General features: G+C 62.2%; 2 protein-coding genes across 6 annotated transcripts in view; one reads left to right on the top strand and one right to left on the bottom strand.

Annotated features, from left to right (window-relative positions):
• The window catches only part of DUSP8 (dual specificity phosphatase 8), a 20,878-nt gene extending 3,480 nt beyond the window's left edge, over window positions 1–17,398 (bottom strand). The window contains exons 1-6 of one of the 5 annotated variants that reach the window (XM_066252377.1): window positions 15,834–17,398; window positions 8,687–9,025; window positions 5,940–6,078; window positions 1,187–1,353; window positions 510–669; window positions 226–349 (exon numbers count right to left, since the gene is read on the bottom strand). In XM_066252377.1, the coding sequence (XP_066108474.1) occupies window positions 226–349; window positions 510–669; window positions 1,187–1,353; window positions 5,940–6,078; window positions 8,687–8,917 (821 nt within the window). In that variant the 5' untranslated portion in view covers window positions 8,918–9,025; window positions 15,834–17,398. Of the gene's footprint in view, window positions 1–225; window positions 350–509; window positions 670–1,186; window positions 1,354–5,939; window positions 6,079–8,686; window positions 9,026–9,393; window positions 9,426–14,961; window positions 15,087–15,123; window positions 15,477–15,833 lie in introns of those variants that run through there. The other 4 variants (XM_066252376.1, XM_066252375.1, XM_066252378.1 and 1 more) reach the window with 4 other exon arrangements.
• LOC136319074 (uncharacterized) lies at window positions 15,835–26,686 on the top strand. The gene is made up of 6 exons (XM_066252380.1): window positions 15,835–16,069; window positions 17,394–17,496; window positions 22,481–22,755; window positions 23,640–23,813; window positions 24,229–24,385; window positions 25,779–26,686. Exons 2-6 carry the CDS (start codon window positions 17,445–17,447, stop codon window positions 25,922–25,924), a joined length of 804 nt encoding a protein of 267 aa, XP_066108477.1. The 5' UTR covers window positions 15,835–16,069; window positions 17,394–17,444; the 3' UTR covers window positions 25,925–26,686.

Below are 26,686 nucleotides of genomic sequence, written 5' to 3'. Positions count from 1 at the left end.
GGGTGGCCACGGGGGCTTCCTGCCGAGCCAGACTGCCCACTCACGGCCTCGCCCCTGCACCTACTGCCCATCCCGGGGCGCACAGCTGCTGTGCGGACCTGAATCTGCCTCTGCCGGGGCTGGACTCGGGCTTCCCTGTCTCCCTCCCCTCCCCTGGCCGGGGGCTTCTGGAGGGTGGAGAGAAGGGAGGGAGCAGTTTCCAGCCACAGAAGGGAAGGCAGCTACCTGTAGGCATCGTCCGAGGACATGCCCATGGTCTTCATGATGTAAGCAATGGCGATGGTGGCGGAGCGGGAGATGCCGGCCAGACAGTGGACGATGACTTGGCAGCTGGACAGCTTGGCTTTATCTGGGGGCAGGGCGGGCACGGGGACCAGGTGAGTCCTGGAGTTGCTCGGCCCTCCCTTCCTTACCCCAGGTGCAGAACCCCACCCTCCACAATCGGGCCGTCTCAGGGAGCAGCCCCTCCCGGCCTGAGCCCCTACCCCTCCTGGCGCCCCCGCCCTCACCGATGAACTCGATGGACTTGTCCAGCCAGGGCAGCAGCCTTTCACAGTAGTTGTCGTTGATGGGGATGCGCATGAAGTGGCTCTCACAGATGAAGTCTGGCTTGGGGCACGAGTTGCTGGCATTGAGGACGTAGCTTATTCCATTTTGGGTCATCAGATCCTGGAGGGGCGGGAGGACAGGGTTGGACGAGGGTGCCGCTGGGCAGGACCTTCAGACCCCAATCACAGCCTCAGAAGTTACGGGTGGGGCGGGCCCCCGGAAGCCCCGCCCACTCCCACCCCGGAGCCGGAGGGGGCTCTGCAAGCCCCGCCCACAGCCTGCCGGGCTCCCAGGAATTTTAGGGCTGCCTGGGCGGCGCCTTTGCCCTCTTCCCTCCTCACCATTTTTAAAACACGGGATTCTTTCAGCGCTGGCCGGGGGCCCAGTGACATCAGCAGTTTGGCATGTGGGCTCTACCGCGGAGGGGGCGGGGAAGCTGCTTCTCCACCCTGCCCTGCTGGGCCCTTCCCCCAACCCTGCTCTGGTCCCCCTTGGCCCCCGTGGGTCCTCCTGTGCTACCAGCCCGCGCAAATCCATCCCCTCCATCGCCAGGCCTTCAGCTCCCTTCCCGCCCCCGACAAGCCCAGGAACTGCTCCCGAGCTCCCGCCTCCTTCCACCGCGGGCCTGCGCACACACCTTGTTCAGGACATCCTTCTGAGAGCCCAGGTAGAGGTGAGGCAGGATGCGTGTCAGACCCACGCTGGGCACGGGCAGGCAGGGCTGGGAGAGGCTCACAGGCAGCAGGGCGGCAGGCTTGCCCTCACAGAGGCCAGGGAAGCAGGAGGAGAAGGTGGCGAAGCCCCCTGCAGGAGGAGGGGCAGGACAGTCAGGCAGGCTGCAGGCTAGGGCAGGAGAGAGGCGAGGGCACTGACCACACCCAGCCTGGTCCCCCACGGCTGACCCTCTGGCTTGAGCTCCTGGTCTCAGTGCTGGGTGCAGTAGGGCCACCTGACCACACAGAAGAGACTCGAGGCTCATGCCGTGCACGTCTGCAGCCCCCCTCCCCCGCATTCCTCCTCATGCTCACTAGGGGCTGGCTCGGCTGAGGACACCAATGTGATGCCCATAAAACGTGGGGTTGAGGTGGCAGTCAGAGCAGCACGCGCAGGGCCCAGGCCGGCCCCGAGGCCCCAGTGAGGGCCTCCCGTGGTGGCTGTGTATCACACAGCCCCTCCGTACCTGGGGCCAGGAGGGGGGGGCAGCTTGGGCCTTCTTCCCCCTCTCTCCCTGGGCTGATGCAATACCTCCCTGCCTCCATCTGGCTGGGAGCCCCAGGCCAGGCTTGGGTGCCAGAACCAGGAGGCAAGAGCTTCTGAGGGGACCCTCTCCCCCCCTCCTGGGCATGACATCACCCACTGGAATTGGCACAGCCCACAGGGGCATCCGCACTCTGGTTATGGCTCCATTCCACCAGCAAACACAGAGAAGCTGGGCACCCTGGGGACTGGGGGCACGCAGGGCAGGCAGCGGGCACGTGGGCTACATGTGGTTGGCATGTGCCCTGCCACCGTTTCCGCACAGCGTAGCCGAGTCCTGGACCAGGGGTCGGAGGAGGGAACCGCCCCGCCCCCCCCCCCCACTGACCAGAAGGACCTAAGTGGGCTTCTACCTTGGGGTACCTCTGACTCAAGAGTGGGCATGGGTACAGCTGCTCCTTGTCCTGCCTGCCGTACAGAGACACACTGAGAATGGACCCGCTCACACCGGGTCTGGCTGAGTGACCACTGACTCGGACCAGCAGTGGGGCAGTGCCCAGTGGCTGCCAGCTCTTGGTAGCATGAGGAGAGTCTGCTGAGTGGCACCCTGGGGCTGACCACACTTCTGGGGACACAGGCCCCGCAGTGTCTTCCTGCTCCCAGCCCAGTGGGCTGCTGTTTCCAGGCTCAGTGGACCAGCCCATCACAGGAGACAGTGGGGCCAAGGTCCACTCTGCCCCACCAGAGGCGGTGGGGAGTGCGGTAGGGGTAGGGTCTCGGGCCCTGGGACCCTCAGTGCTCGCTCCTGCCTTGGTCCACAGAAGCAGCTGGTGCCAGAGACCTGACTGACGGATTCACAAGGACAGAGACACCTGGGACCTCAGCCTTCACCCCAGGGCCAGCTCAGTGGCCTGGCCATGGTGTGCAACCCCCCCAACCAGAATGCTCCCTGTGCCCCTAATGAAGGCTTGACTTTGAGGAGGGGCACGGAGACAGGGGACGTTTCATGTTCAGAGCAGCCTAGCTAAAGTGGGGGGAGTGGGGGGCCACTAGGAACCTCCTCCCCAAAGGGAAGTCTCTGCAGAGCCTTTGCTGCAATTCCTCAGGTTAAGCCCCACACTCTCCCCCCCCCCCCGGGACCCCCTTGGGTAGAGCCAACTAGCTTGGGATGACTGTCCAGACCCCCTGCAGACGCTGGGTCTGGCACGGAACCACAGTCCCTGAGCCGTTTCGGGACCACCACAGGCTCCAGGGGTGGGCACTCGGGAGAAGCAGGAGCAGCCGATCTGGACTCTCTGCAGGTCCTGGCATTCTCAGACTTGGGAAAGTGCCCAAACCCTTACACATCCCTAAGGGCACGTTCCTTCAGGAAGAAAGCCCCTGCTCTAGCTAACCCTGCTTCTCTCCGCTTGGCGGTCGGGAGGACACAGCGGCTGGCCTGTCCCTCACAATAAAATCCGGGACTCGCACGCACAAGAGCGCGTGCCCGGACGCGCGCCCACCGCGCCAGCGCTCGTATACCCGGCCACCGCCCCACCAGCCGTCTCTGCCACCACGCGCTCCAGCCCCAAGGCTGCCCGCCTCCACTGCCCTCCTCGGGCAGGGGCCTCACCCACCCTCCGCGCTGGGGTCTCCAGCCAGGGTCCGAGGGCGGCGCTGGCGCTCGTGGGGCCGGGCCACCGCAGGGGCATCACAAACCCGCATTCCGCAGCAACGCGTGCGCACGCAGGAGTAGCCGCCACAGCCGACTCCGGGCTAGCACTTAAAGGGCCAGGCTCCGTTTCCCATCCCCGCCCCCGCCGGACGTCACAGCCCAGTGGCTGGGTGGGGGACAGGGGACAGGAGTCACAGCAGCCACCAGTTCTCACACCCCAGGGAGCCTGACCCCACCGCCCTCTCCCACTTGTGCCAACCTCCCGTCATGGGGTGGGGGGCTTTCCCTCACTCCCAGCAGTGCCCTCCTCATCTTTCTAGTGCTGCTCAGCGCCCCTCACTGTGTCCCCCCACCCCCACCCCAGAGTCAGTCTGCAAGGTCTGGCCTCTGCTGACCCCTCCTCCTGTGCTGGGCTCCCCCACTTCCCCTTTCTAGGTGGGCAGCACCCCTCTTCCCTGGCTCAGCCTGGCCTTCTCTTTCTACAGCTCAGGGACCTGCTTGACTTGGGTATGAGAGCTGTGGGCAAGGCCAGGTGGCTGACCCATGTCTGGGTCCTGACTGGGTGTCCCTAGGAGACCTCATACCATGAGTGTCAGGACTGCTTCCTGACTTGTGTCTTGGAGAAAGGGGGGCAAATACTCTAACCTTGCAGGGCGGGGCAGCGAGCGGGAAAGAGAGCCAGGTGGGGCACACAGGCCCCAGGTGAGCCCTGCTGGTGCATCCCAGCCGAGGCCTGCCCCACCACGGGCACATGCTGGGTGAGGGGGCCCACCCCCTGGGGGAGACAGACCACTGGAGGCTCTGGGTTTTCCCTCGTGCCGCTCTGGGACCCTCTTCCCTTCCCAGACTCACAGCAGGGCCTGGTGGTTCCCACTCCTGCCAGGGTGCATGGGCACACAGTGGGGGTCCCTGGGCACCTGAAAACCCCTGACTGCTGCCTGACCAGGCGGTGGCGCAGTGGATAGAGCGTCGGACTGGGATGCGGAAGACCCAGGTTCAAGACCCCAAGATTACCAGCTTGAGCGCGGGCTCATCTGGTTTGAGCAAAGCTCACCAGCTTGGACCCAAGGTCGCTGGCTCGAGCAAGGGGTCACTCGGTCTGCTGTAGCCCCACGGTCAAGGCCCGTATGAGAAAGCAATCAATGAACAACTAAGGTGTTGCAACGAAAAACTAATGATTGATGCTTCTCATCTCTCTGCCTTCCTGTCTGTCTGTCCCTCTCTCTGACTCTCGCTCTGTCTCTGTAAAAAAAAAAAAATAAAATAAAATAAAAAAACAAAAACAACAACGAAAACCCCCTGACTGCTGCCCTCTCTCCACACACTCCCCACCCACACAGCCCTCAAACTGAACCCAGAGAGGGCGGTGCAGCCAGAGTACCTGCTGTTCTGTGACCTCTGGTTTCACACGGACACAAACCCCACATCCCTCCCAGACGAGCTCGGCACCACAAGAAGGGGGGCGCACACGTGGGCAGATGCTGGCCTCCTGCCTCCCAGAGCCACGCGCAGGCGCAAACCCCCTCTAACCACGTAGACCCGAGGTGCAGACGGCCGGACCCACACCAGGCACGCGTGTAGAGGGTGGCACGCACATCTGTGCACCACGCCGACCCCGCCATGCTGGGCGCACGTGGCACCTCCTTCAAGAGCTCTGCTCTGGGCAGCCTGGCTAAAGCAGTCAGCGGACTGCCCACAGCCTCCCTCTCACAGGCCGTGGTGAAGGCCTGTGCTCCCTCTGGACAACAGTGCCCGAGGGCCAGCCTGGTGCCCACTGACCACCCCCACCAGCCCCTGCTTGTGGCAGATGCTCGGGGCAGGTTTGCTGAATGAGCAGAAGGGTCCCACCGGCTGTGATGGTAGGGGTCACACCCTCTACCCTTCACTGCCTGGCACAGCCCCTGGCATGCAGTGGGGAGGGACAGGAGCACCCACAAAAGCCCCAGACCTGAGTAGGAAGGGGGACATCCCTGGGTGGACCAGCCAGAACCTCTGTGGAACCCTTCATGTGTCTCTGTGTGTGTGTCGGGGGCTCCCAGCCTCCAGACTGGCCTGGCTACTTTGGGGCCACCTGGGGATCTCAGGGGGCTGCCAGGCAGGGGTCGTGATCAAGTGGGCTGTGGCCAGGCATCCCGTGCTAGGCATTCAGGGACCCTCATGAGGGGGATCAGTTCTGCTCAGACTGGGTTTCCAGAGGGTGGGTCTGTGCCTCATCCGGGTGACAGTGGCAGTTGCTGGGAGGTGGGGGGGGCTTCACAGGCGAGGCACATCAGAAGGATCCCTTCTTCACCTGCCAGTGGAAGGGGTCCTGCAGTGTGGGGGCCCAGGGGAGGGGATGGCGGAGCCCCGAGAACTGCAGAGCTACCGAGGTCCTCCCGCTGCCCCGGCAGAGACTGCCCTCTGGGCTCAGAGAGAAGAACAGAGACGGACCCAGAACCCTGACTCCCAGCATGCCCTTCCCCCCAGCCAAGCTGACAGTGGAGAGTGGAGGGGGCGGAGAGGAGAGGTGGCCGCGGCCCTCCGGTCCAGCGGAGCTCACCTGTGAGGATGGCCACGCTGTCGAAGCAGCCGTCCAGCTTGCTGAGCAGGATGGAGAGGAAGCTGTCCGCGGCCAGCACGCTGGCATCCCGCGTGCTCTGGTCATAGACGACCACGTCCTGCGGCTCCTCAGCCTCCACCTGGGGGCCGTGAAGGGCACAGAGGTCAATGAACCACCAGGCAGGGGGCTCAGGCTCGGGAGGGAGGGGCTGCTGTCACCTCGCTGCCCTGAGGGAGGGCAGGGACCCAACCACCCACTTTCTGTCTGGATGGGTGTGGAAACGCCCTCGGGGCAGGCAGGGACGCGGGACACTGCTCCCCAGAGCAAGCTGAGCCTCCTGTGCTCTGACGTGAGTGACGGGTGTCCGGACAGGCAGGGACGCAGGACACTGGTCTCCAGAGCAAGCTGAGCCTCCTGCGCGCAGAGGTGAGTGATGGGTGTCCGGTGTGGGCCAGGCCCACGTGGCAGAGACACAGGTGAATGTGACAGCGTCCTGGGCAGGTATCACCGGGCCCACAGTGAGGGTGGCACAGCCGCAGCCTGGCCTGGCACCCACGTTGGCCAAGGCAAAGGAAACCTTCCTCAGGGCCCTCGGAAGGCACACTGCAGGGAGTTAAAGGCAGGACACCTTCGGGTCTGGGCTCTCCCCTTTCCCCGTGCCCGCCCCCTCCCCCCTCAGGCAGCTCTGGGGACACTGAGGGCTGCAGCAAGAACTCCACCCCCAATTCAGGAGGCAGCCGCTTGGGGCTGGGGTGCCACCTGCCCTTTGCTTCCTGCGAGCGCCCAGCCTGGGGGCCAGATGTTCAGCAGCAAAAGCTGCTCCGGGCCCTAGCCCTCCAGTGCTCTCAGCCCTTAAGCCAGCTGAGCCGCCAACCCTGGCCGGATGATGTCACCGGCAGCCAATAGGATCCCGCTCTGGAGGGGAGTCCTCGCTGGGGGTGATTAATGACCGGATTCCCCTCATTGAGGCTGCAGGGAGCCATTCTGCCTGGGGGGGGGGCTCCCGATAGGCAGCTGTCTCACTTAGGGCATATCTCACAGCAGCAGCCAGCTCTGTGCAGGGCAGGGCCGAGGACCAAGGTCCCTGCCCCCCTCCCCAGCTTCTAGGCTGCTGGGCATGTCACCCCTCCTCCACCGGAGGTGCCACAGCCTTCCCAGGTCACTGGCCGAGCTGTCCCTCCCCAGCCGGACTCGATGCGTCTGGGAACAGAGGCAGGATTGTCCACGGCTGGGGACCTGAGACATTCTTGGGGGCCACAGAGAGAATTCTGGGTCACTCAGACTCCAAAGAGGGAAGAACCCTGGTGGGAGGAGGGGCGGAGGACCCGGACTGGTCAGTGTCAACACCGTGGCCGTCCTCCTGTCCTCTTCCGAGTCCTCACAGCTGGCGGGGTGTGTGTCTGACCAGGCCGCGCTCCTGGTCCACTGTCCCTCGGACACCTGTCCCCTCGCACCTCCTCCTTCCCCCGCTGGGCTCCCTCTCTGGGCCGGCCCTCGGGCATGGCCCCGTGGTGTGTGTGGAGGGCCCTCGGGCACGGCCCCGTGGTGTGTGTGGAGAGCCCTCGGGCATGGCCCCGTGGTGTGTGTGGACGGCCCTCGGGCATGGCCCCGTGGTGTGTGTGGACTGGCCCTCGGGCATGGCCCCGTGGTGTGTGTGGACTGGCCCTCGGGCATGGCCCCGTGGTGTGTGTGGACGGCCCTCGGGCATGGCCCCGTGGTGTGTGTGGACGGCCCTCGGGCATGGCCCCGTGGTGTGTGTGGACTGGCCCTCGGGCATGGCCCCGTGGTGTGTGTGGACTGGTCCTCGGGCATGGCCCCGTGGTGTGTGTGGAGAGCCCTCGGGCATGACCCCGTGGTGTGTGTGGAGAGCCCTCGGGCATGGCCCCGTGGTGTGTGTGGACTGGTCCTCGGGCATGGCCCCGTGGTGTGTGTGGACTGGTCCTCGGGCATGGCCCCGTGGTGTGTGTGGAGAGCCCTCGGGCACGGCCCCGTGGTGTGTGTGGACGGCCCTCGGGCATGGCCCCGTGGTGTGTGTGGACTGGTCCTCGGGCATGGCCCCGTGGTGTGTGTGGACTGGCCCTCGGGCATGGCCCCGTGGTGTGTGTGGACGGCCCTCGGGCATGGCCCTGTGGTGTGTGTGGACTGGTCCTCGGGCATGACCCCGTGGTGTGTGTGGAGAGCCCTCGGGCATGGCCCCGTGGTGTGTGTGGACGGGCTCTCGGGCATGGCCCCGTGGTGTGTGTGGAGAGCCCTCGGGCATGACCCCGTGGTGTGTGTGGACAGGCCCTCGGGCATGGCCCCGTGGTGTGTGTGGACTGGCCCTCGGGCATGGCCCCGTGGTGTGTGTGGACTGGTCCTCGGGCATGGCCCCGTGGTGTGTGTGGAAGGCCCTCGGGCATGGCCCCGTGGTGTGTGTGGACTGGCCCTCGGGCATGGCCCCGTGGTGTGTGTGGACTGGTCCTCGGGCATGGCCCCGTGGTGTGTGTGGAGAGCTCCATGCCCGGGCTGAGTGAGGACCCGGCCAGGGTCGGAAGGCTCTGGGAGGGCTGGCAGGACGGGGATGGGGGTCAGTGAGGGCCTCCCTGGGGAGGGGCACTCCTGCAGTCCTCCAGGAGGGGGGGGAGCTGCCCGACAACTGCCCGCGGGGGTGAGGAGTGGGTCTGGACATTCTGCCCTGGCAGGTCCAAGGGCAGAGGAGAGGAGGCTGCCCGCCCGCCTGCCCACCCGGGACTGGCCGGCGTGGGTACCTGGCTGCGCGTGGCGGGCTGGATGAGCTCCGCGATGGTCACCTTGCCTTGCTGCAGCCGCCGCTTCACCAGCTTGGAGCAGCAGATGTTGACGGAGCGGAGCACGTGCCCGCGGCTGTACTCCACAAAGGAGCGGCTGTCAATGACCAGCGGCCCCCTGGGCCCGCCCCGCAGCAGGCTGGCCAGCTTCTTGGCGTCCATCACCTTCCTGGGGAGCCGGTCCCCGGCCATGGTGGGCGGTGGGCAGTGGGCAGGGGGCGGCCCCTGAAGTGAGACGAGGGCTGCTCCGACGGCCCAGGGGTGGCCTAGCGTTCCGAGGAACCGGGCATGGCACCAGACCTGCAGGGAGAGGCAGCCCGGTCAGCAGTGACCTCCCAGGGGCCTCCCAGGGGTGTGCAGTCCCAGGACACAGGACGACCGGGCTGGACGTGACCCCGCACGGGTCCTTTCTCCCCCGGGGTGAACCAGTGTCCCTCTGGCTCTGCTCTGGACGTCCACTGGACCCGGTGACACGGCACTGGAGTGCTCTGGGTCCTCAGGACGGCGGTCATCTAGCCCAGCCCGTGCAGGTCACAGTGCCGGCCCCAGCAGGGCGAGTGGGGACCAGAGGAAGGCGCTCAGAGCCTGGCCTGGCCGCAGAGGGACAGGACGGGCCCTTGGGTGCGTGGACGCCTGCTCCACCCCCGCTCCATCCAGAGCTCTGTCACCCCAGCTCCCCTTCCTGGCCTGGCCGCAGAGGGACGGGACAGGCCCCTGGGTGCGGGGACGCCTGCTCCACCCCCGCTCCATTCCAGAGCTCTGTCAACTCTGTCACCCCAGCTCCCATTCCTGGCCCCCACGTCTTCTCAATCCCCAGGACCTCTCGCTGCCAACCCCCCTTCATGGCACGCCCTCCCTCTCTGACCCCAAATGGCCCAATCGCTCCATAAGCTGATAATCTGGACGGGGCACACGCGTGTGCTGGTGCGTGTGCATGTGCGTGTGTGTGTGTGTGGGGGGGGTCAGGGCTGCCTCCACAGGCTGATGGCTCCGGGAGGCGGGTGGCCGGGGCACTGCAGGGGGCTCCTCTGCTGCCACCATTGCCACAGCCCTGCAGGCCTGCCACACAAAGGTCTGGAGCCAGAGTCCTTCTGCACGGGGTACACATGCCCACAGAATGAGGGGGTGACAGCTGGTACTCCAGGCACAGTGGGCGCCTGGGGTCTGGGGGGGTGCCATCTAGGGGTAGACAGAGCCCAGGATGGGTTGAGACGGGAGCGACTCAAGGATAAAAGGTCGACACGGTGACCCCTGTCTGGGACCCTCAGCATGACCTCCCAAGTCCCTTGCGCTGAGGGGTGCACGGAGGGAGGAAGAGGTTAAGGGGACCACAGAGAGCCCGGAGTGGAAGCCCCCCTCTGGGGGTCCCGTGCCAAGCTGCAGCCACCCTCTCACCCCCCCGCCAGGCCCTTCCTCTCTGCTCTTCATTTTAGAACTGGGCTTTCCTGGGGCTCGCAGAGCCCCCCACCCCCCCAGGAGGCGTGCAGCGTCAGGGAGACGACTTTGCTTTAGAAACGGGGAAACTGAGGCTCAGGGAAAGGGGTGGGGCTAACCCAAGGTCACACCAAGGAGACTGGACAGACCCCAAGCCTCATGCCATCAGCTTTCCTCCACCACCTTCCCCACTCGGCTCGGGAAGGCTGGGAGTCAGCTGTCCCCTGGGGCTCCCCTGGGGGGGCACCCCTGCAGCCGCCGAGGGCGCTGGGGCGAGGCAGGCCTTCTGAGCACACTGGGGACACTGCACACAGTGACGACGGTCCTGGGGGGTCAGCAGTGGCCGCCGCCGCTGTTTCCGGACCACCCACGCGGGTGACCCCCCAGTCCGGCCACGGTGATGGTGGAAGAGTAGCAGGCGCCAGGCAGGATGGGTGAGCTCCCATAGGGTGACCAGCGAGCTGGCCAGCAGGGAAGTGCCCAGGATGGCCCCTGGGCAGTGGGTGGGGCCCTGGGGTCCCCAGACAGACGCCTGCTCTCCAGGCTCTGCCACTGTGGGGGCGCACTGGGGCCACCGTCCCTCCTGGAGGCCACACCCAAAGCGTTTAACAGTCCAAGGGCCCGCCTGCTGAGGGGTATCCCCACCTGCCCCCGATTCTACTCCTTCACGAGCAGTTCTGGGAAGCTTCTGAGTTCTAACCTGAATCTCTTCAAGGCTGTGACAGGCCACAGCCACCCGGTCCCCTCCCACACACCTCTCCTGCAGGCCTGGAAAGCCTCCTGCCTTCGGACGGACGTGGAACCAAGAGTCCAGTTCCAAGGCCCAGGACCCTGAGAAGGACACCGTGCGGGAGGGGGCCACTGTGGGCCGGCGGGTCCTGCCCTGTGGCCCTGGCCTCAACGCCCTCATCAGGTAGGTAGGGGCAGTCACCTCCCGCCGAGACCCACAGAAGCTGAGAGCAAGGAGCGGTGGGAAAGGCTGGGAAGCAAGGCTTGTGTATATACGGCCCTCAGATCCTTAAACCACCCAGAGAGGAGCAGGTGTGGAGGGCTCTGCCCCACAGAGGGAAATCCGGGCTCGAGGAAGTCAGGGAGGACACAAGGCTGAGATCAGAGAGGAGAGGCAGTGAGGGTCAGGGCCAGGGCCAGGGCCGGGCAAGAGCTGGAGGGAGGGTGAGCGGGCAGAGGTACCTGGTCCCCGCCCGCCTGCCTGCCCGCCTGCCTCCCAAGGATCTTCCAGTGCGGCCCTATTAACCACTACAGTATTGTTATTTGCAGCCGAGGGGGACTCATTAGCCAGTTAGCACCTCCGTTGTTTCCATGGCAACAGCAGAGGTGCCAGGCAACCGCTGCTCCTGCCACGGCAGCAGCAGCCACCGCCGCCGCCACTCAGCGAGCTGGCTCTGCAGAGCTGCAGGTCCCCTCCTCAGGCGCTCCCCCAACCTGGCCCTGCAGGTGCCCAGCGGCAGGGGCCTGGGACCACTCCCAGCCAGGTCCCACGAGGCCCCTGGGCTCTCTGCTCTCTGCTCCACTTGGTCCTAACCCTCTTCGCCATCGGGCACCCACCCTGCACAGGCTCCCCACCCCTTGGAGGCCTCTCGTGAATGGCCAACGCCTGGCCAGAGCCCCTTTTGCACCGAGCTGGCCTCCTGGGAGCGCGCCCTCACCCACAGGGCCTCCTGGGACCTCAAGCTTACTTCTCATCTCCCAAGGATGCTACGGATCAAGACCAAGAGCTGGGCACAGGACGGGGGGTGCAGGGGATGGGGGTGGAGAAGCTAAGGACAACCTTGAGCAGATCTCTGGGGCTAGAACAAGCCAGGCGGGTACAGAGGAAATAGGTATTATTGGGTCTCAGGCCTCCCCACTTTCAACGACCCACCCCAGACGTAGCCCAGACCCCGTTTCTGGGAACCGAGGGGGGGACAGCAGCGATCGCCCCCTGTTCCAGAGCCTGGGTGCGGGTGGGAGGGAGGCACAGCCCACACGCCTCCACCAAAGGCCGTTCGCAGTCCAGGGGCTGGAGGAGACGCTTCTCCGCCCAGCTGAGCGCTGCCCAGTTCCTGTGCTGCGCGCACGCTCCCGTGTCTCTCTGGGACAGGCCCCTTCGCACACCGGCTGCACACGGACCTGTGTTCGCCCCTTCACACACCGGCTGCACACGGACCTGTGTTTGCCCAGTTCCTGTGCTGCGTGCACGCTCCCGTGTCTCTCTGGGACAGGCCCCTTCACACACCGGCTGCACACAGACCTGTGTTTGCCCAGTTCCTGTGCTGCGTGCACGCTCCCGTGTCTCTCTGGGACAGGCCCCTTCGCACACCGGCTGCACACGGACCTGTGTTCGCCCCTTCACACACCGGCTGCACACGGACCTGTGTTTGCCCAGTTCCTGTGCTGCGTGCACGCTCCCGTGTCTCTCTGGGACATGCCCCTTCACACACCGGCTGCACACGGACCTGTGTTCGCCCCTTTGCACACCGGCTGCACACGGACCTGTGTTCGCCCCTGCCACACAATTCACCTCGATCCATCCCTGCCACGTGCAGCTACTCACATGCAAGTGTGTGCACACACACACATATGTGGTCACTGGACACAGACGTCCTCACCCTCTGCACGCCAAACCCCAGCTCCGAAGTCCGGGACGCCCAGACCCCAGTGCCGACTGCACAGTCTCACACTGCCAGCTCCCAGGACCCCTGTGTGGCACACGCGCGTCCCTGAGCCCATGCACAACCAGGGAACTCCCAACTGGCAGCACCCTTACCAGGTCCCTGCTGCTGAGCTCCTGGTGATGGGAGGACTGTGTGGGTGGGGACCGTGGCTCTCAGAGGACTGGTGCCGGGCTCACAGGCAGACTCTCAGGAAGAGTCGGCAGTGGAGGGACCTGAGAGGCAGAGGTCACCAGCTTGCTGTGACCCCGGGGGCAGAGACTGGCACACGAGGGGCAGGGGCCCAAGTGCTCACACAGGTCAGCTTGCACTGTCCTCTCCTATGCTCATCAGAGACCTCCAGTGCTTGCACCCTCACTCCCCTCTCAGCTTCCAGGGGGGTGAGCAGGACCAGACCCAAGCCGGCCTCCACTGCTCCGCCCCGCCTGGGGGGCCGTGGACTCCGGGCTGTGCCTGTGGCGGGAGGGTTTGGCATACGGGTGACCGGAAAGGCGGGTGTAGGACTGTACCCCATCCGGGCTTTCGTGGTTCCTGCCTGGCTTGTTCTGGCCTTACTGACCTTCAGGACCTGTCTCCATGTCACACGCCCAGGCCAGCCCAGCCTTCCACTGGTCACCGTCCACGATGGTTTACACCAGGACCAACCCAGAGCATCTGCCCATTACTGCCCAGGCAGAGCTGTCCAGGAGAAGTGGCCTCAGCCCATACCGTCCTGGTCAGTCTGACCACATCTCTGTAGACTCTGGTTTGTCCCCCTCCTGTCCTCTCCCTGGGAGCGGCTCATCTCCGAGATGTGACCAGGACACCCTCTGGCTTTTCCCTGGCCACAGTGCACGTTTAAACTTCTGGACCCTGAGGTCAGCCTCAGCCAGAGGGGAGCGATGATGATGTTACGGAGGGCCCTGGAGCACAGGACAACTTTCAGCATCTCTCTGCATCTCTGTCCCCGGGACTCATCTCTGTCCTGGGGGCAGTCCCGGGGCCTGGGACCCTCCTGGAGCACTGAGGTCGGCAGGGGACTGGGACCCTCCCGGAGCACTGAGGTCAGCAGGGGACTCGATCCTGCCCAGCCACTCTCCAGGCCCAGGCGGGCTGCAGCTGGACTTCAGGAGGAAGTCCCATCCTGGGTGAGTGCTCGCTAACCATCTGAGTGAATGCAGGGGACATCTGTCCCCCTGAGGGGCTGGGGCAGGGGTGGTGGTGTGCTGGGGGCAAAGAGGTCGGGGGCCTGGAGCAGGGAGAACACTGCTCCCCCGGCCTGCAACACCCCCAGCCTACCCCAAGCTGCACAAGAACGCTGCAGAGGCCACAGCAGATCCTGCCATCTCGCTCCTCCAACCCTCAGTCCCCCATCACCTCCATCACTGCAGCTCCCTGGCCTCCAATTCCCCCCCCCCCCCCCCCCCCCCCGCAGCAAAAGCCAGAAGGCAAATTCTCCCAGAATGTGATAACCTGTTCCGAGCTGGGCCCACTGGTGCCCCCTCCCCTCCAGGCCAGACTATTACGCACCATCCCCACCCCACCCCAGGTGGGTAGACAGGTGTGTGTGTGGGGGAGGCTGGCTGCACTCAGCCTGGCAGTGCCAGCCCCTCCCCCAGCACCCGAGCTGCCTCTGCAGCAGCCTGGCGACGGTCTTTATTCCGCAGAGGCAGCTGAGCACCCCGAGATGGGGGTGCCCAGGGCGGTCTGGGCACACAGGGGAGATGGATCTGCAGTCTCCCCCAATCCGACACGGAATTAGCCGTTTCCTTGGCCTCCCACAGGCCAAAGGCCCTCAGCATCTAAGGCCAAAGCCTCCGCATCCCCGGCAAGCCCAAGGCAGGACGACCTTCTCCAATTCTGGGCCCCAACGGGGGGCTGTTCAGAGGGGTGGGGCGTCGCGGGCTGGCCATGGTCCGGACAGACCCCCGCTAGATCTCGAATGGCCCTCCTGGGTCCTTCATTCATACCCCTCCCCCCACCAAGATAAGAAGCAATGAAGGAGAAAGGCGGCCGAGCGGTAGCAGGGCGTGGGCCGGGCCGGGGTCCGCTGGGCGCTGCGCGAGGCGGAGGAAGGGCTTCCCTGTCCGGCCCCTGGCCTCCCTTCCAGCTCGGTTTGGGGCCCGCACCCCTGGAGCAGGGACCGCTCACCTCCGGGCCGCCTCCTCCTCCCGGGCGCCCGCCGGAAGCAGCCCCCGAGCGCTCCCGACGTGACGCCCCACCGGGCCGGGCCGGGAGGTACCGGGCGCACGGGTTCTGTGCCCCTGACACTCTGCCCCGCCGGCGCCGCGCGCGCGGGGCGCCTCCGCTCACCTCGCTCACGCTTGCCTTCGGGGCGCACGGGGGACCCGCGCCGCGCTCAGCGCGCCGGGCCGGCTGCGTCGCCCATGGGCCCGGAGGGGGCCCGCGCAGCCGGGGCAGGGGCCGGAGGAGCGTGCGGGCCGCGTCGCCGTCGCCGCCGTCGCCGCCGCGGCCGCCGCGGGGAGCGCTCGCTCGGGCCGGGGCGCGCGTCTTGCGGGCGGGCACGCGCACTCACCGCGCGCATCCCACCCCGCGGCTCGGCGGGCGCGGCCGGTGCTGCTCCGGCTCGGGCTCGGCTCGGGCTCCGGCGTCCGGGCGGGGGGCGCGGAGCCGGCTCGGCCGCCGCGCTCGGCCGCGAGTGACAGGCCCGGGGCGGAGGGCGGGGCCGCCGGCGGGGATGAGGTCATGCCAAGCGAAAAAAGCCCCTGACGTCACCTGCAACCAATCAGCACGCGCGGCTCGGGGGCAGGTGACGTCAGCCAGAACCCAGCTTTGGGTGCAGATGAGAGGCGGCGGCCGCAGGGGGCGGGGGGGCCGGGCTCGCCGCTGCCGCCCTCCGCCCTCTGCCCTCACCCCGTACCCGGGCACCGGCTCTTAAAGGGGCCGCGCGGCGTCCCGAGGCCGTGCCTGGGACCCCCACCTCCAGAAACCTTCCCAGCCCCGGCGCTCTGCCTCGCCCGCGGACACCCCCCCTCCCCCCCGCAGCCTCACTGCATACAGACCTGCGGAGAGTCTGGCTGACCGGGTCCCGCGCGAGGGTTCTCTCTCCGCCGGAACGGGCAGCAGCTGGCGCCGGCCACCCGCTCCCCGCAGCCTTTGTTCGTGCGGGGCCTGCCGCCCGGAATGCCTTCGCCAGCCCGGGGCCTGGCCCGCCCTGCGGAGCGCTGTCCTTGCAGCTTCTGCGCGCACCCCTGTCCACGACTCCTGGAGGTGGGGACCTGGTTCTCCACTTTGTTTGGTAGGAGACTGGAAGCTCAGAGGCGAGATGGTTTGCGTCGGTCATACATCTGAATTCGGGTGTAGGGGGCAGCGCGGCGCCGTTTCCCTCTGCAGCCCCAACGATGACCTATAGCCTTGAACGCTTCCAGTGAAAAGCCACCCCTAAACAGTGCTCACTGGGTCCCACTCCAACGGGGTGCCCCCTCTTTCCCTCCTCAATAAAGACTGTGAGGGTCCGCCCCCAGTCGGTCACTGTGGGAACACAACCAGCCGGCCGCTTGGACGCTGGGAGTCCAGAGCGCGAACAAACATAGGTAATTACACCTTGGGCAAGTGTTGGGCCGGGATAGGGCCAGCGACACACTGGAACATGTAGGTGTCTCAGAGGCCACCTCAGGAGGTGACATGCGAGCAGTGACAAGAGGCTGAGGAGTTCTGTGGCACAGCAGGGACCACCTCAGGCAAGAGAGGACCTTGTCCCTCCACTAGCAGGAGGCCAGGGTGCTGGAGCGGGCAAGGCAGAGAGGACATGGAGCCACATGTTTATTGATTCGTCAAATATTTACCGAGTGCCTTCTTGGGGCCAGGCTCTGTGCCACACGCTAGGACTTATTTCTGAGAAAGGGGATAAAGAGGCACCCCTTTGCCCCTCCCTGCCTAGGAGCTGACAAGCCCTAAGAGCCTGGCTGGTAATTATTATTTTTTTTGGGGGGGGTGGTGTTACTAGACAGCCCAGACATTTCTACCCCCCCCCCCAATGGAGAGTGAAGGTGGTCCCTCTTCCAGCCTGGAGGCCCAGCCAGCATAGGTCTCCCAGGGTCACCTGGCCTCTGAGAGGGGCTCTGGTGCCCAGGAAGTGCAGCCCCTTGCCATGGAGGGCGTGAGCTGGGTGGGGGCAGCCTTCAGCCACCAGCGGTTGAAAGAAGAGTTACAAAAAAAGACAATGCAAGCCTGACTGGCTCGTCCCCTTCGGGGCCAGGGTGGGCACTCAGTACCCCAGAGCTCTGAGTAGGGATGGGGGAGGGTGGTGGGCAGCAGGTCCACGCTGGCCCCTTCCCTGTGCCATACTTAGTTCTCCTCACCAGACTGTGCTGCCACAGAGCTTAGCACACAGTAGGTGCTTAATAAGTGCTTGGGATCTCCTCCCCTGCTGGCCTGAGGAGCACAGAGGCAGGTGTGTGTGTGTGTGTGTGTGTGTGTGTGTGTGTAGTACCTGGCTCAGAGCCAGCAACTGGGAGAAACAAAACGTCTTGGGGTGTGCGTGTGCAGAGATGGGGCTCTAGGAACCCAGGGCTGTTTACAGCTGGGGCTGGGTTCGGTGACTTCCTCCTTCTGTGAGCCAGGCTGGGCCCCGGAAGGAAGAGAGTCCTGCTAAGAAGAGAGGTCTTGGCCAGATGTGGACCCTGAGCTCAACAAGGGAGATGCCCAGCACGGATGCACGGCCAGGTCAGCGATACAGGGTGAGGGTGCGGCGGGCGGGGGCCTGGCTGCACTGGGGTCACTGCGTGGCTGAAAAGAGGAGAGGCTGGGCCTTGGGCACGGGCAGGTAAGGACCTGGGGGAGCAAGGACAGAACCAGAGGGCCCGGGGACCCACAGGAGTGAGGCTGTCCGTGTCTTTCTAGAAGAACTGTCACTCGGGGGGAGGGGGATGCCCAGGGTGAGCCCAGGGTGTCGATGGAAGGCGGAGATGGGGTGGCACTGAGGTGTCCTGCAGGAGGGTGTGGGGCCAGCTGTGGTTTGTGCTTGCCTATGGCCTGGAGGTGCCCTTGGTCCCTAAGAACTCTGTGCTCCGGGCAGCTCCTGAGCATGGCAGTAAGTTGAGGGGTTGGCAGTGGTGCCCGCATGTCCCCTTCTGGAAGCTGCAAGTGTGTGTGGCATATGGTTTCCCAGGCTGTTCCTGACCAGGGGAGTATGTTTAGGCCACGAATATTTTATAATCCTAATGGTATGGCTTCTGCAAAGGAGCCCTTAAAACCTGGTGTTCTGCAAAAATGGGGCAGGCACAGGGTACGGAGGTACCCCCTCTGGAGAGGACAGTGGCTTTCCAAGGCTGCCATCTCTGGCCTGTCCCTTTCAGGCTTTCCACTGCTCCTTTGCCCCCCCCCCCCCGCAGAGGGTTGGCGCCTGACCTAGTGGCCCCCGAGACTCAGGGCCCCAGACCTGCTGGGCTCCGCCAGGCGGCCAACATCTCTGCACAGGTGTGGAGGGGCAGGGGCGGTCTGGAAAAGCAGCTGCAGTGGCTCCAAGCTGTGGGTCGCACTTGAGAGAGAACACCTCGCGGGGTTTTCAGCTCCCTAGCGGGGCCTGGACTCCCGCAGTGGCCGCCTACCAGGCCGGGCAAAGTCCAAGCGCTGAACCCTGTGTGGTTCCCCTCCCTCCCCCAGGTGATCTTAACCACGCTGGCCTGGGAGTGCGGGATCCCCGAAGTGGAGCAGGACCCGGCACAGGGCCAGGGAGGCAGCAAGGCTGCGTCTGGGGTCGTGTCCGGACCAGGCGGACCTTGCGGCTCGCGGGGCGGGCAGCCTCAGGCGGGGCGGGCAGCTTCAGGCGGGACCCGCGCTCCCCGTCGGGCATGTCCGAGCGCGCAGCGGTCTTGGCGGTCCGTGCGCGCCCTCTGCCGCCCGCCTGCACCCGCCGCGCTGCGGGGAGGATGCCGGAGGGCGGGAGTTTCTCAACGCATCCTTTTGCGGTGCACAAGAGAAGCGGGTTCGCTTTTTTCTTGCTGGTTTGCAACTCACTGGACTGATAGCCACCGTTTTTCCGTGGCATCCATTTCCCACTATCTTTAAAAAGTCAAGGCCTAGTTAACAAAAATGCACATCTCAGGTGAACAAGTCGATGTGTGGTTTTGCCAACCATGTGCACTGGTGTTACCAGATCATTTCCGTGTCGTTCCCTTGAGCCTCTTTCCAGACAACTGTCCCCTCACCTTCTGACCCGTCACCGCGGGTTAGTGTGGCCTGTTCTTGAACTCCACAGAAAGGGCCATGTGCAGTGTGCGTTCTTTTGTGTCTGCCTTTATTTTTTGCACCCAAAGAAACGCTTTGGGTCCTGGCCAGTTGGCTCAGTGGTAGAGCGTCGGCCTGGCGTGTGGGAGTCCCGGGTTCGATTCCCGGCCAGGGCACACAGGAGAAGCGCCCATCTGCTTCTCCACCCCTCCCCCTCTCCTTCCTCTCTGTCTCTCTCTTCCCCTCCCGCAGCCGAGGCTCCATTGGAGCAAAGATGGCCCGGACGCTGGGGATGGCTCCTTGGCCTCTGCCCCAGGCGCTAGAGTGGCTCTGGTCGCGACAGAGCGACGCCCCGGAGGGGCAGAGCATCGCCCCCTGGTGGGTGTGCCGGGTGGATCCCGGTCGGGCGCATGCAGGAGTCTGTCTGACTGTCTCTCCCCATTTCCAGCATCAGAAAAATACAAAACAAAAAACAACAACAACAACAAAAAACCAAAAACGCTTTGGGGGTGCCCACCACCCGTATTCTGTATTTCATGGACATGTGGTGACGCTCAAACCAACTCTCTGTCTTGTTAGATTATCCCCGTAGCTCGGCTCCTAAGCACAGTGCAACGGGCAGCGTCCTTCCTGCGGTGAGAAGCGTTTTCTAGCAGGTGCCCGGCACTCTGCTCACAGAAACGAGGGGACCAGGGAATGTGCAGATCCCCCAGTCCCTTCAGCCTTCCGCCAGAGTGGATTTTCACCCAGAAAATACGAGTGGGTTTGGCCTCTCGTTTGCATAATCGACCGACTTTCTCTGACGTGTCGTTTGCTTTTCTGAGGTTCTTGTTTAATTTTGTTTAAAAAATCACATGCTTCTTTTTTTTATCGCTTCATATTCATTTTGAAATATCCCCTAATTATGGTGAGCAGTATATTTTATTTCCTGTTTTATGTTTTTCTTTTTTTAATTTTTCATTGATTTAAGAGAGAGAAAGATAGGCAGGGAGAAAGAGAGAGAAGCATCAACCCATTGCTCCATGTAGTTGCGTTTAGTTGAGCACTTGTTTGTTGCTTCTTGTACGTGCCCTGTATGTGCCCTGACCAGGGATTGAACCCGTGACTTCAGCACGCTGGGACGATGCTCTGCCCACTGAGCAACCCAGCAGGGTCTTTCCTCCCCCCCCCTTTTTTTGGAGTGAGAGGAAGAGAGGCAGAGAGATAGACTCCGGCATGTGCCCTGACCAGGATCCACCGGACAAGCCCACTGGGGGCAATGCTCTGTCCACCTGGGGTGTTGCTCTGTTGCTCAGCAACTGAGCTCTTTTTAGCACCTGATGCAGAGGCTATGAAACCATCCTTATCACCTGAGGCTAATTCACTCCAATGGAGCCATGGCTGCAGGAGAAGGAGAGAGAGGGAGAGAGAGAAAGAGGGAGAGAGAGAGAGAGAGAGAGAAAGAGAGAGAAGGGGAGGTGGAGGGGTGGAGAAGCAGATGGTTGCTTCTCCTGTGTGCCCTGACTGGGAATTGAACCTAGGACATCCACATGCTGGGCTGATGCTCTACCACTGAGCCAACCCATCAGGGTCTCCTTTTTTAAAAAATTTATTTATTTATTTATTTATTTATTTTTGTATTTTTCCAAAGCTGGAAACAGGGAGGCAGTCAGACAGACTCCTGCATGTGCCCGACCGGGATCCACCCGGCATGCCCACTATGGGGCGATGCTCTGCCCATCTGGGGGCGTCGCTCTGCCGCAATCAGAGCCATTCTAGCGCCTGAGGCAGAGGCCACAGAGCCATCCTCAGTGCCCGGGCAAACTTTGCTCCAGTGGAGCCCTGGCTGCGGGAGGGGAAGAGAGAGACAGAGAGGAAGGAGAGGGAGAGGGGTGGAGAAGCAGATGGGCACTTCTCCTGTGTGCCCTGGCTGGGAATCAAACCCGGGACTCCTGCATGCCAAGCCGATGCTCTACCACTGAGCTAACCAGCCAGGGCCGTTTTTTTTTAAAAAAATAATATTTTAAATAACTTACAAATCAGCATGGAGAGAACACTATAGCAAACACTTAGATCAGGGGTCTTCAAACTTTTTACACAGGGGGCCAGTTTACTGTCCCTCAGACCGTTGGAGGGCTGGACTATAAAAAAAACTATGAACAAATCCCTATGCACACTGCACATATCTTATTTTAAAGTAAAAAAACAAAATGGGAACAAATATAATATTTAAAATAAAGAACAAGTAAATTTAAATCAACAAACTGACCAGTATTTCAATGGGAACTATGGGCCTGCTTTTGGCTAATGAGACGGTCAATGTCCAGTTCCATATTTGTCACTGCTAGCCATAAGAAGTGATATGATGCTCTTCCAGAGCCGTGACGCGTGACGTGAGCGACGCTGCGCTTTGTGGCACCGCCACATACAGCGCTCCACTCACTGACCACCAATGAAAGAGGTGCCCCTTCCGGAAGTGTGGTGGGGGCCAGATAAATGGCTTCAGGGGGCCGCAGTTTGGAGACCCCTGACTTAGATCCTAGACCCCACTGTCTTAGCATTTCTCCAGTTCTGCTTCAGGTCAGAAACACAGCAGCTGGGCCCCCGGCGTGGTCCCCTTCCTCTGCGCCCCTCTTTTCCAGCCAACATTCTCGAGGGTTTCTCTTAGCGCCGGCTGACCTGCAGTCACCCCTCCCGGCCATGTCAGCATCGAGGTCGCAGGAGTGTGTCAGAAACGCAGACTCTCAGCCCCGCCCCAGCTGTGCAGCCAGAAGATGTGTCTTAACAAGTCCAGCAGCTTTGCACACACCATTCAGTGTCTTGTTTTTCTTTTCTGTTTCTTTCCTTCTTTTCTTTTCTTTTCTCTTCTCTTTTTTCTTTTCTTTTCTTTTCTTTCTTTCTTTCTTTCTTTCTCTTTCTCACTCTCCTTCCTTCCTTCCTTCCTTCTTTCTTTCTTTTTGTATCACTTAACATTTTACAGTTGTCATATAGAAAAATTGATGTTTTTTTTTTTTTACCGTGCTGAAATACACAGAAAATAGAAGGTATCATTTTAATCAGTGTTAAGTGCACAGATCAGGGGCCCGTTAAGCACATTCACACCGTGGTGCAGCCCTCACCACTCCAGAATGTCCCACCTTCCCAACCTGACACTCTGTCCCCATGAAACACTCCCTCCCTCTCCCTCTCCCTCCCCCAGGCCCCAGCCCCTGGCTCCCAGAATTCAGGCCTGCAGACCCACCCTCTGTGTCCTTTGTGGGATGGTGTTCAATCACAGACTCAGTTTCCTCAGAGGAGAGAGGGCTCCTCACACTTTCTGTTTCTTTTCTGTCAGCGGTGGCACGCATGTGTTTTTCGAGATAGTTGTGCCTTTCGCCCCGTTTTACATTTGTTTTCATACCTAGTTACCGTTTCTTATTGCGTGTGGGGTTCAGTGCGTCGTCCCCTTTCCGACCCGGTTACTCCTAATGCGTCTCTTCTTTATTCTATCTTACTTTTTTAGGTCCGTCTCACTGGCGGTCTGCCCATTTTATTCTTCTCTGCAAAGCGCCCACACACGTGACCGAGGAGGCTGTCTCCATTTTACCTGCGATTCCGGTCTCCATGGTCGACGCCCCCCTCGCCTCCGTGAGGTCCTTTCTTCCGTTTCATTCGGATTTGATTGATTTCTCTCTTTCCGGTTCCCCCCCCCTTCCCCGGGGCTGGAAGGACGGGGGTCGATTCTCACCAGCCTTCCTCCTCTACCGTGCGCGTCTTGAGGGACGGATTTCCCATCCGGTAAGTGTTGCTTTGGCCGCATCCAACAGGTTTTCATGTGAGGACAATGCGGGGGGGGGGCACCTCCTGCCTCAGCATGGCTCTGAGCCGAGAGTCGGTGCCAGCCAGACGCACACACCGGTCATTAGGAGGAGTCCCTTCCCCTGGGGGCAGCCTTATCCGTTCACACACCGTTTCCTGACAGGGAGGGGCCACGGGCAGCCCACTTTACAGGTGTGGACACAGGTTCGGGGAGGACGAGCGATGGGGTCCGGTGCTCCACGCGTTGGCTCTAGGGCCCACGGCCAGAGTGTGTGGGAGATGAGGAGCGGATCAGTGCCGGCAGAGGGCACTCTGGGCAGCTCAGCGGGGGTGTCCCAGAGTGGAGCGTGTGATCACAGGTGCAGGTCCAGTCCGCGCTGTCCCACCCACAGAGGAACAGAAGCTGACAGATTTACCAACACAGCACTGGGGTTCTGGTGCCTTTATTACGGCTTAGGGGACAGAGAGGGACTTCTGGGGGACCACAGAGTGGGGAGAGTGGAGGAAAGCCCATGCTGTCCCCGCTCAGGTGTCCTCACTGGAGAAGGTGCCAGGTGGGCAGGGCTTGAGGACAGGCCGAGGCTGCAGCTGGTGGAAGAGGGCTGCGATGGCTGAGAAATGGGGCGTGTTGAACGCAGACGCCCCCAGAATTTCCTGCAGGAGGTCAGAGAGAAACCTTCAAATGTGGCCAGGAAAGAGAGAGGGAAATAGGGCTCTGGAATGGAGACAGAGAGTCTTGTTCGGGGGTGCTGGGAAAAGGCAGGAGATGGCTCTGCTGGAAGCCATGACTCCTGACCAGGGGTGGCATCAACTCAGGGGAGAGTCCCAGCACAAAAAAAAGAATTTAAATCTTGCACTGGCAGCAAATGGGAGCACAGCAGCTGGAGCCACAGCCCCCACAGCTGGAGCAGGAACAGGCTGGCACACAGCAGCACACGGGCTTGCAGCAGGGCACACAGCTGCACACGGGCACACAGCAGCTGGAGCCACAGCCCCCACAGCTGGAGCCACAGCCCCCACAGCTGCAGCAGGAACAGGTGGGCACACAGCAGCACACGGGCTTGCAGCAGCAGACGGGCACACAGCAGCTGGAGCCACAGCCCCCGGAACAGCCCCCACAGCTCATGGTTCTGGTGGTTGAGGGTGGAGCAGGTCAGAGGAGCAGGTAGAGAGGGAGGTGGTCAGTGTGGAGCCCCCTGGTCCAGGGGCCTTTATATACCTGCCGGGTCAGGTGAGAAGCTGGGGCACGGTCACTTCCTGGTTGCTGTTGGTGCTGTTTTCCTCAGCTCTGTTTTCTCCCTCCTCCCGGCTCAGGGGAGCATTCTGTTTTCCCTTCCTCAGTTTCCCCGTCCCCTTTCGTGGTGGCCTCTATAATTAGAACCTCAGCTCCAGGTGTCGTGTTTCCCCGGAAGCCCCGGGTGTGCTGGTCACCTGCCTCTCTGCTGACCACAGGTGACCAGCGGAGGACGACACCACCCAGGAGCTCTTACCTTTGCTGTGCTGACTTCTCCCCGACAATCGCCATCTGACACGTGTGGTGTTAGAAGTCCTGCGTGGTCTTTACTGCAAACAGTCAACCATCTACAGGGGACAGAATGTCCACCATCCTGTGAGTAGAGGCGGCCGGCCGTTGGGTTGTTTCTGTAAATACAGATAGTACGTGGACGCTGGTGCTGCCTCAGTTTACCCAACTGTCCACTCTCTGCGGCTCACTTTTTCTTTCCTTGTAAGCATGAATAATTAGTCCCCATCCCGGTTGGTAGGAGGGACCCCTTCTTCCTGGTGAGTATTTCTGGAAGTCTCAGAGGCCGTTAGAGCCGTCTCTCCTCTGCACTCAGACCCCCGTGCCTCCTGTGGCCCCTTCTTCCCGCCCCTGAGCGTGTTCTGTCCTGGGATTCACTCTGTGGGACTCTGAGGCTCCCTGCTAACCCTGCCAGGTGACACGGGCTGGTGTGTGTGTGTGTGTGTGTGAGTGTGTGTGATTGTGTGTGTGTGAGTGTGTGTGATTGTGTGTGTGTGATTGTGTGAGTGTGTGTGAGTGTGTGTGTGAGTGTGTGTGATTGTGTGAGTGTGTGTGAGTGTGTGTGTGTGAGTGTGTGTGTGATTGTGTGAGTGTGTGTGTGAGTGTGTGTGTGAGTGTGTGTGTGTGAGTGTGTGTGTGATTGTGTGTGTGTGATTGTGTGAGTGTGTGTGAGTGTGTGTGAGTGTGTGTGTGATTGTGTGAGTGTGTGTGTGAGTGTGTGTGTGTGAGTGTGTGTGTGATTGTGTGAGTGTGAGTGTGTGTGTGAGTGTGTGTGTGTGATTGTGTGAATGTGCGTGTGCGTGTGAGTGTGTGAGTGTGATTGTGTGAATGTGCGTGTGAGTGTGTGTGTGTGTGTGTGTGTGTGGTCTAGACATGAGGGGAGCAGAAGGGAACGGCTCCTCTGAGAAGGGAGACTGCTGATGCCACCACAGGTCACCTGTCACAGGCTCGGCCACCACACCCTGGGGTACTGGCCTCCCCAGAACCCCCACTCAGCACCCCTGGCTGGGCTCCTGCCTTTCCCCTTAGAATCTCCCTCCTTTTCTTCCACTTTTCTTCCCATCTCTCCCTCCACGTCTGGTGCCGACGCCAGACCCTCCAACTGAGCACATCGCACGCTGGTCCCTGACGAGAAGCCCCTGGTTCCCCACGAAGAGAGCCTTTCATGTCACAAGCAGCGATGGTCAGAGGTAATGAATGGCCGAGTGAATGGTGTGATGGAGGGAGGACTCCACGCCCCACTCACACCTGGGTCTGTCTCCACACAGGTCAGACTAGGAGGAGGAGGGACGGGTAAGGTGTGGACAGGGGTCCTGGTGAATGGTTGGTTCTCACCACCACTTCCTGTCCATCTTCCCTCTCTCGGGGACCTGCCATGTGGCACCTGTGACTGTTCCTTCCAGCCCTAGGGATCTAGCTTCTGGCTCAGGGCTAGACCTTCACCCATGGACCCTCAGCCTCTCCGGTGACTTCTTTACAGCTGACCACGTACGGTGTGCACCTCAACCTTTTCCCATCAGTCACCGAGCGGTCCAAACACCGTCAACCACAGACCTGCATCACCCCCAGTGGACACCCGTCCCCTCCAGGGCCACCTCCACGTCACACTGCCCTGCCCCCGCGTAGCCATCGGGATCCATAGAGTTACCTTCTGTCCCCACCGGCCGGCCCGTTCTGGAAATTTCTCAGGGATGAAGTGACGTAGCATGCGGTCTTGGGTGCCCGGCTTCTCTCCCTGAGCAGAACGTGTGAGAGCACGTTCTTTGACGGCATGTTATTTACGACTCTCACTCCGTGGCGTGGATATGCTCTCTGGTTTATTCGTTCGTCAGGTGATGGGCTTCTGGGTCATGTCCACCCCTGGGTGACTGTGCGTCACGCTGCTCTGAGCATTCGTGGGCAGGTTATCTGTGGACAGGCGTGTCCACTACTCTTGGGCAGACGCCTGGGAGTGGAATTGCTGGGTCCCAGGACAACTCCATGGGTGACTTGGAAAGGAACTGCCGGACTATTTCCCCCGGTTGCTCAGCCCACGCATGTTCCCAACAGCCGTGGGGGCAGTTCTGACTTCTCCACATCCTTGTTAGCTCTTGCTGTCATCCGACCTGCCCATCACAGCCATCCTAGGAATGGGTGGGAGGCGGCATCTCAAATGTGGTTCAGATTAGCATTTCCCTGATGACGGGCCTTGTTGAGATCTCTTTGTGTGTTTGGGGCCATGTGAACATGTCCCTCAGTGGAGAAGACCCTCTTTATTAAGATACTGTTATGCCTGGTGCTAAACCACTCGTAGGCGACCTGCTTCTGGTTCGGGGTTTTGTACGTAGCAGAGCAGCTCCCTCGCTGCGATCTATTGAAAGTCAGCCCTCGACACAAGGTTTTGTAAAA

The sequence above is a fragment of the Saccopteryx bilineata genome, chromosome 1 (assembly GCF_036850765.1).
Source record: "Saccopteryx bilineata isolate mSacBil1 chromosome 1, mSacBil1_pri_phased_curated, whole genome shotgun sequence".
Classification (NCBI taxonomy): domain Eukaryota; kingdom Metazoa; phylum Chordata; class Mammalia; order Chiroptera; family Emballonuridae; genus Saccopteryx; species Saccopteryx bilineata.
The sequence above is the reverse complement of the archived record's forward strand: the minus strand, read 5'-3'. Positions and strand labels throughout refer to the sequence as shown.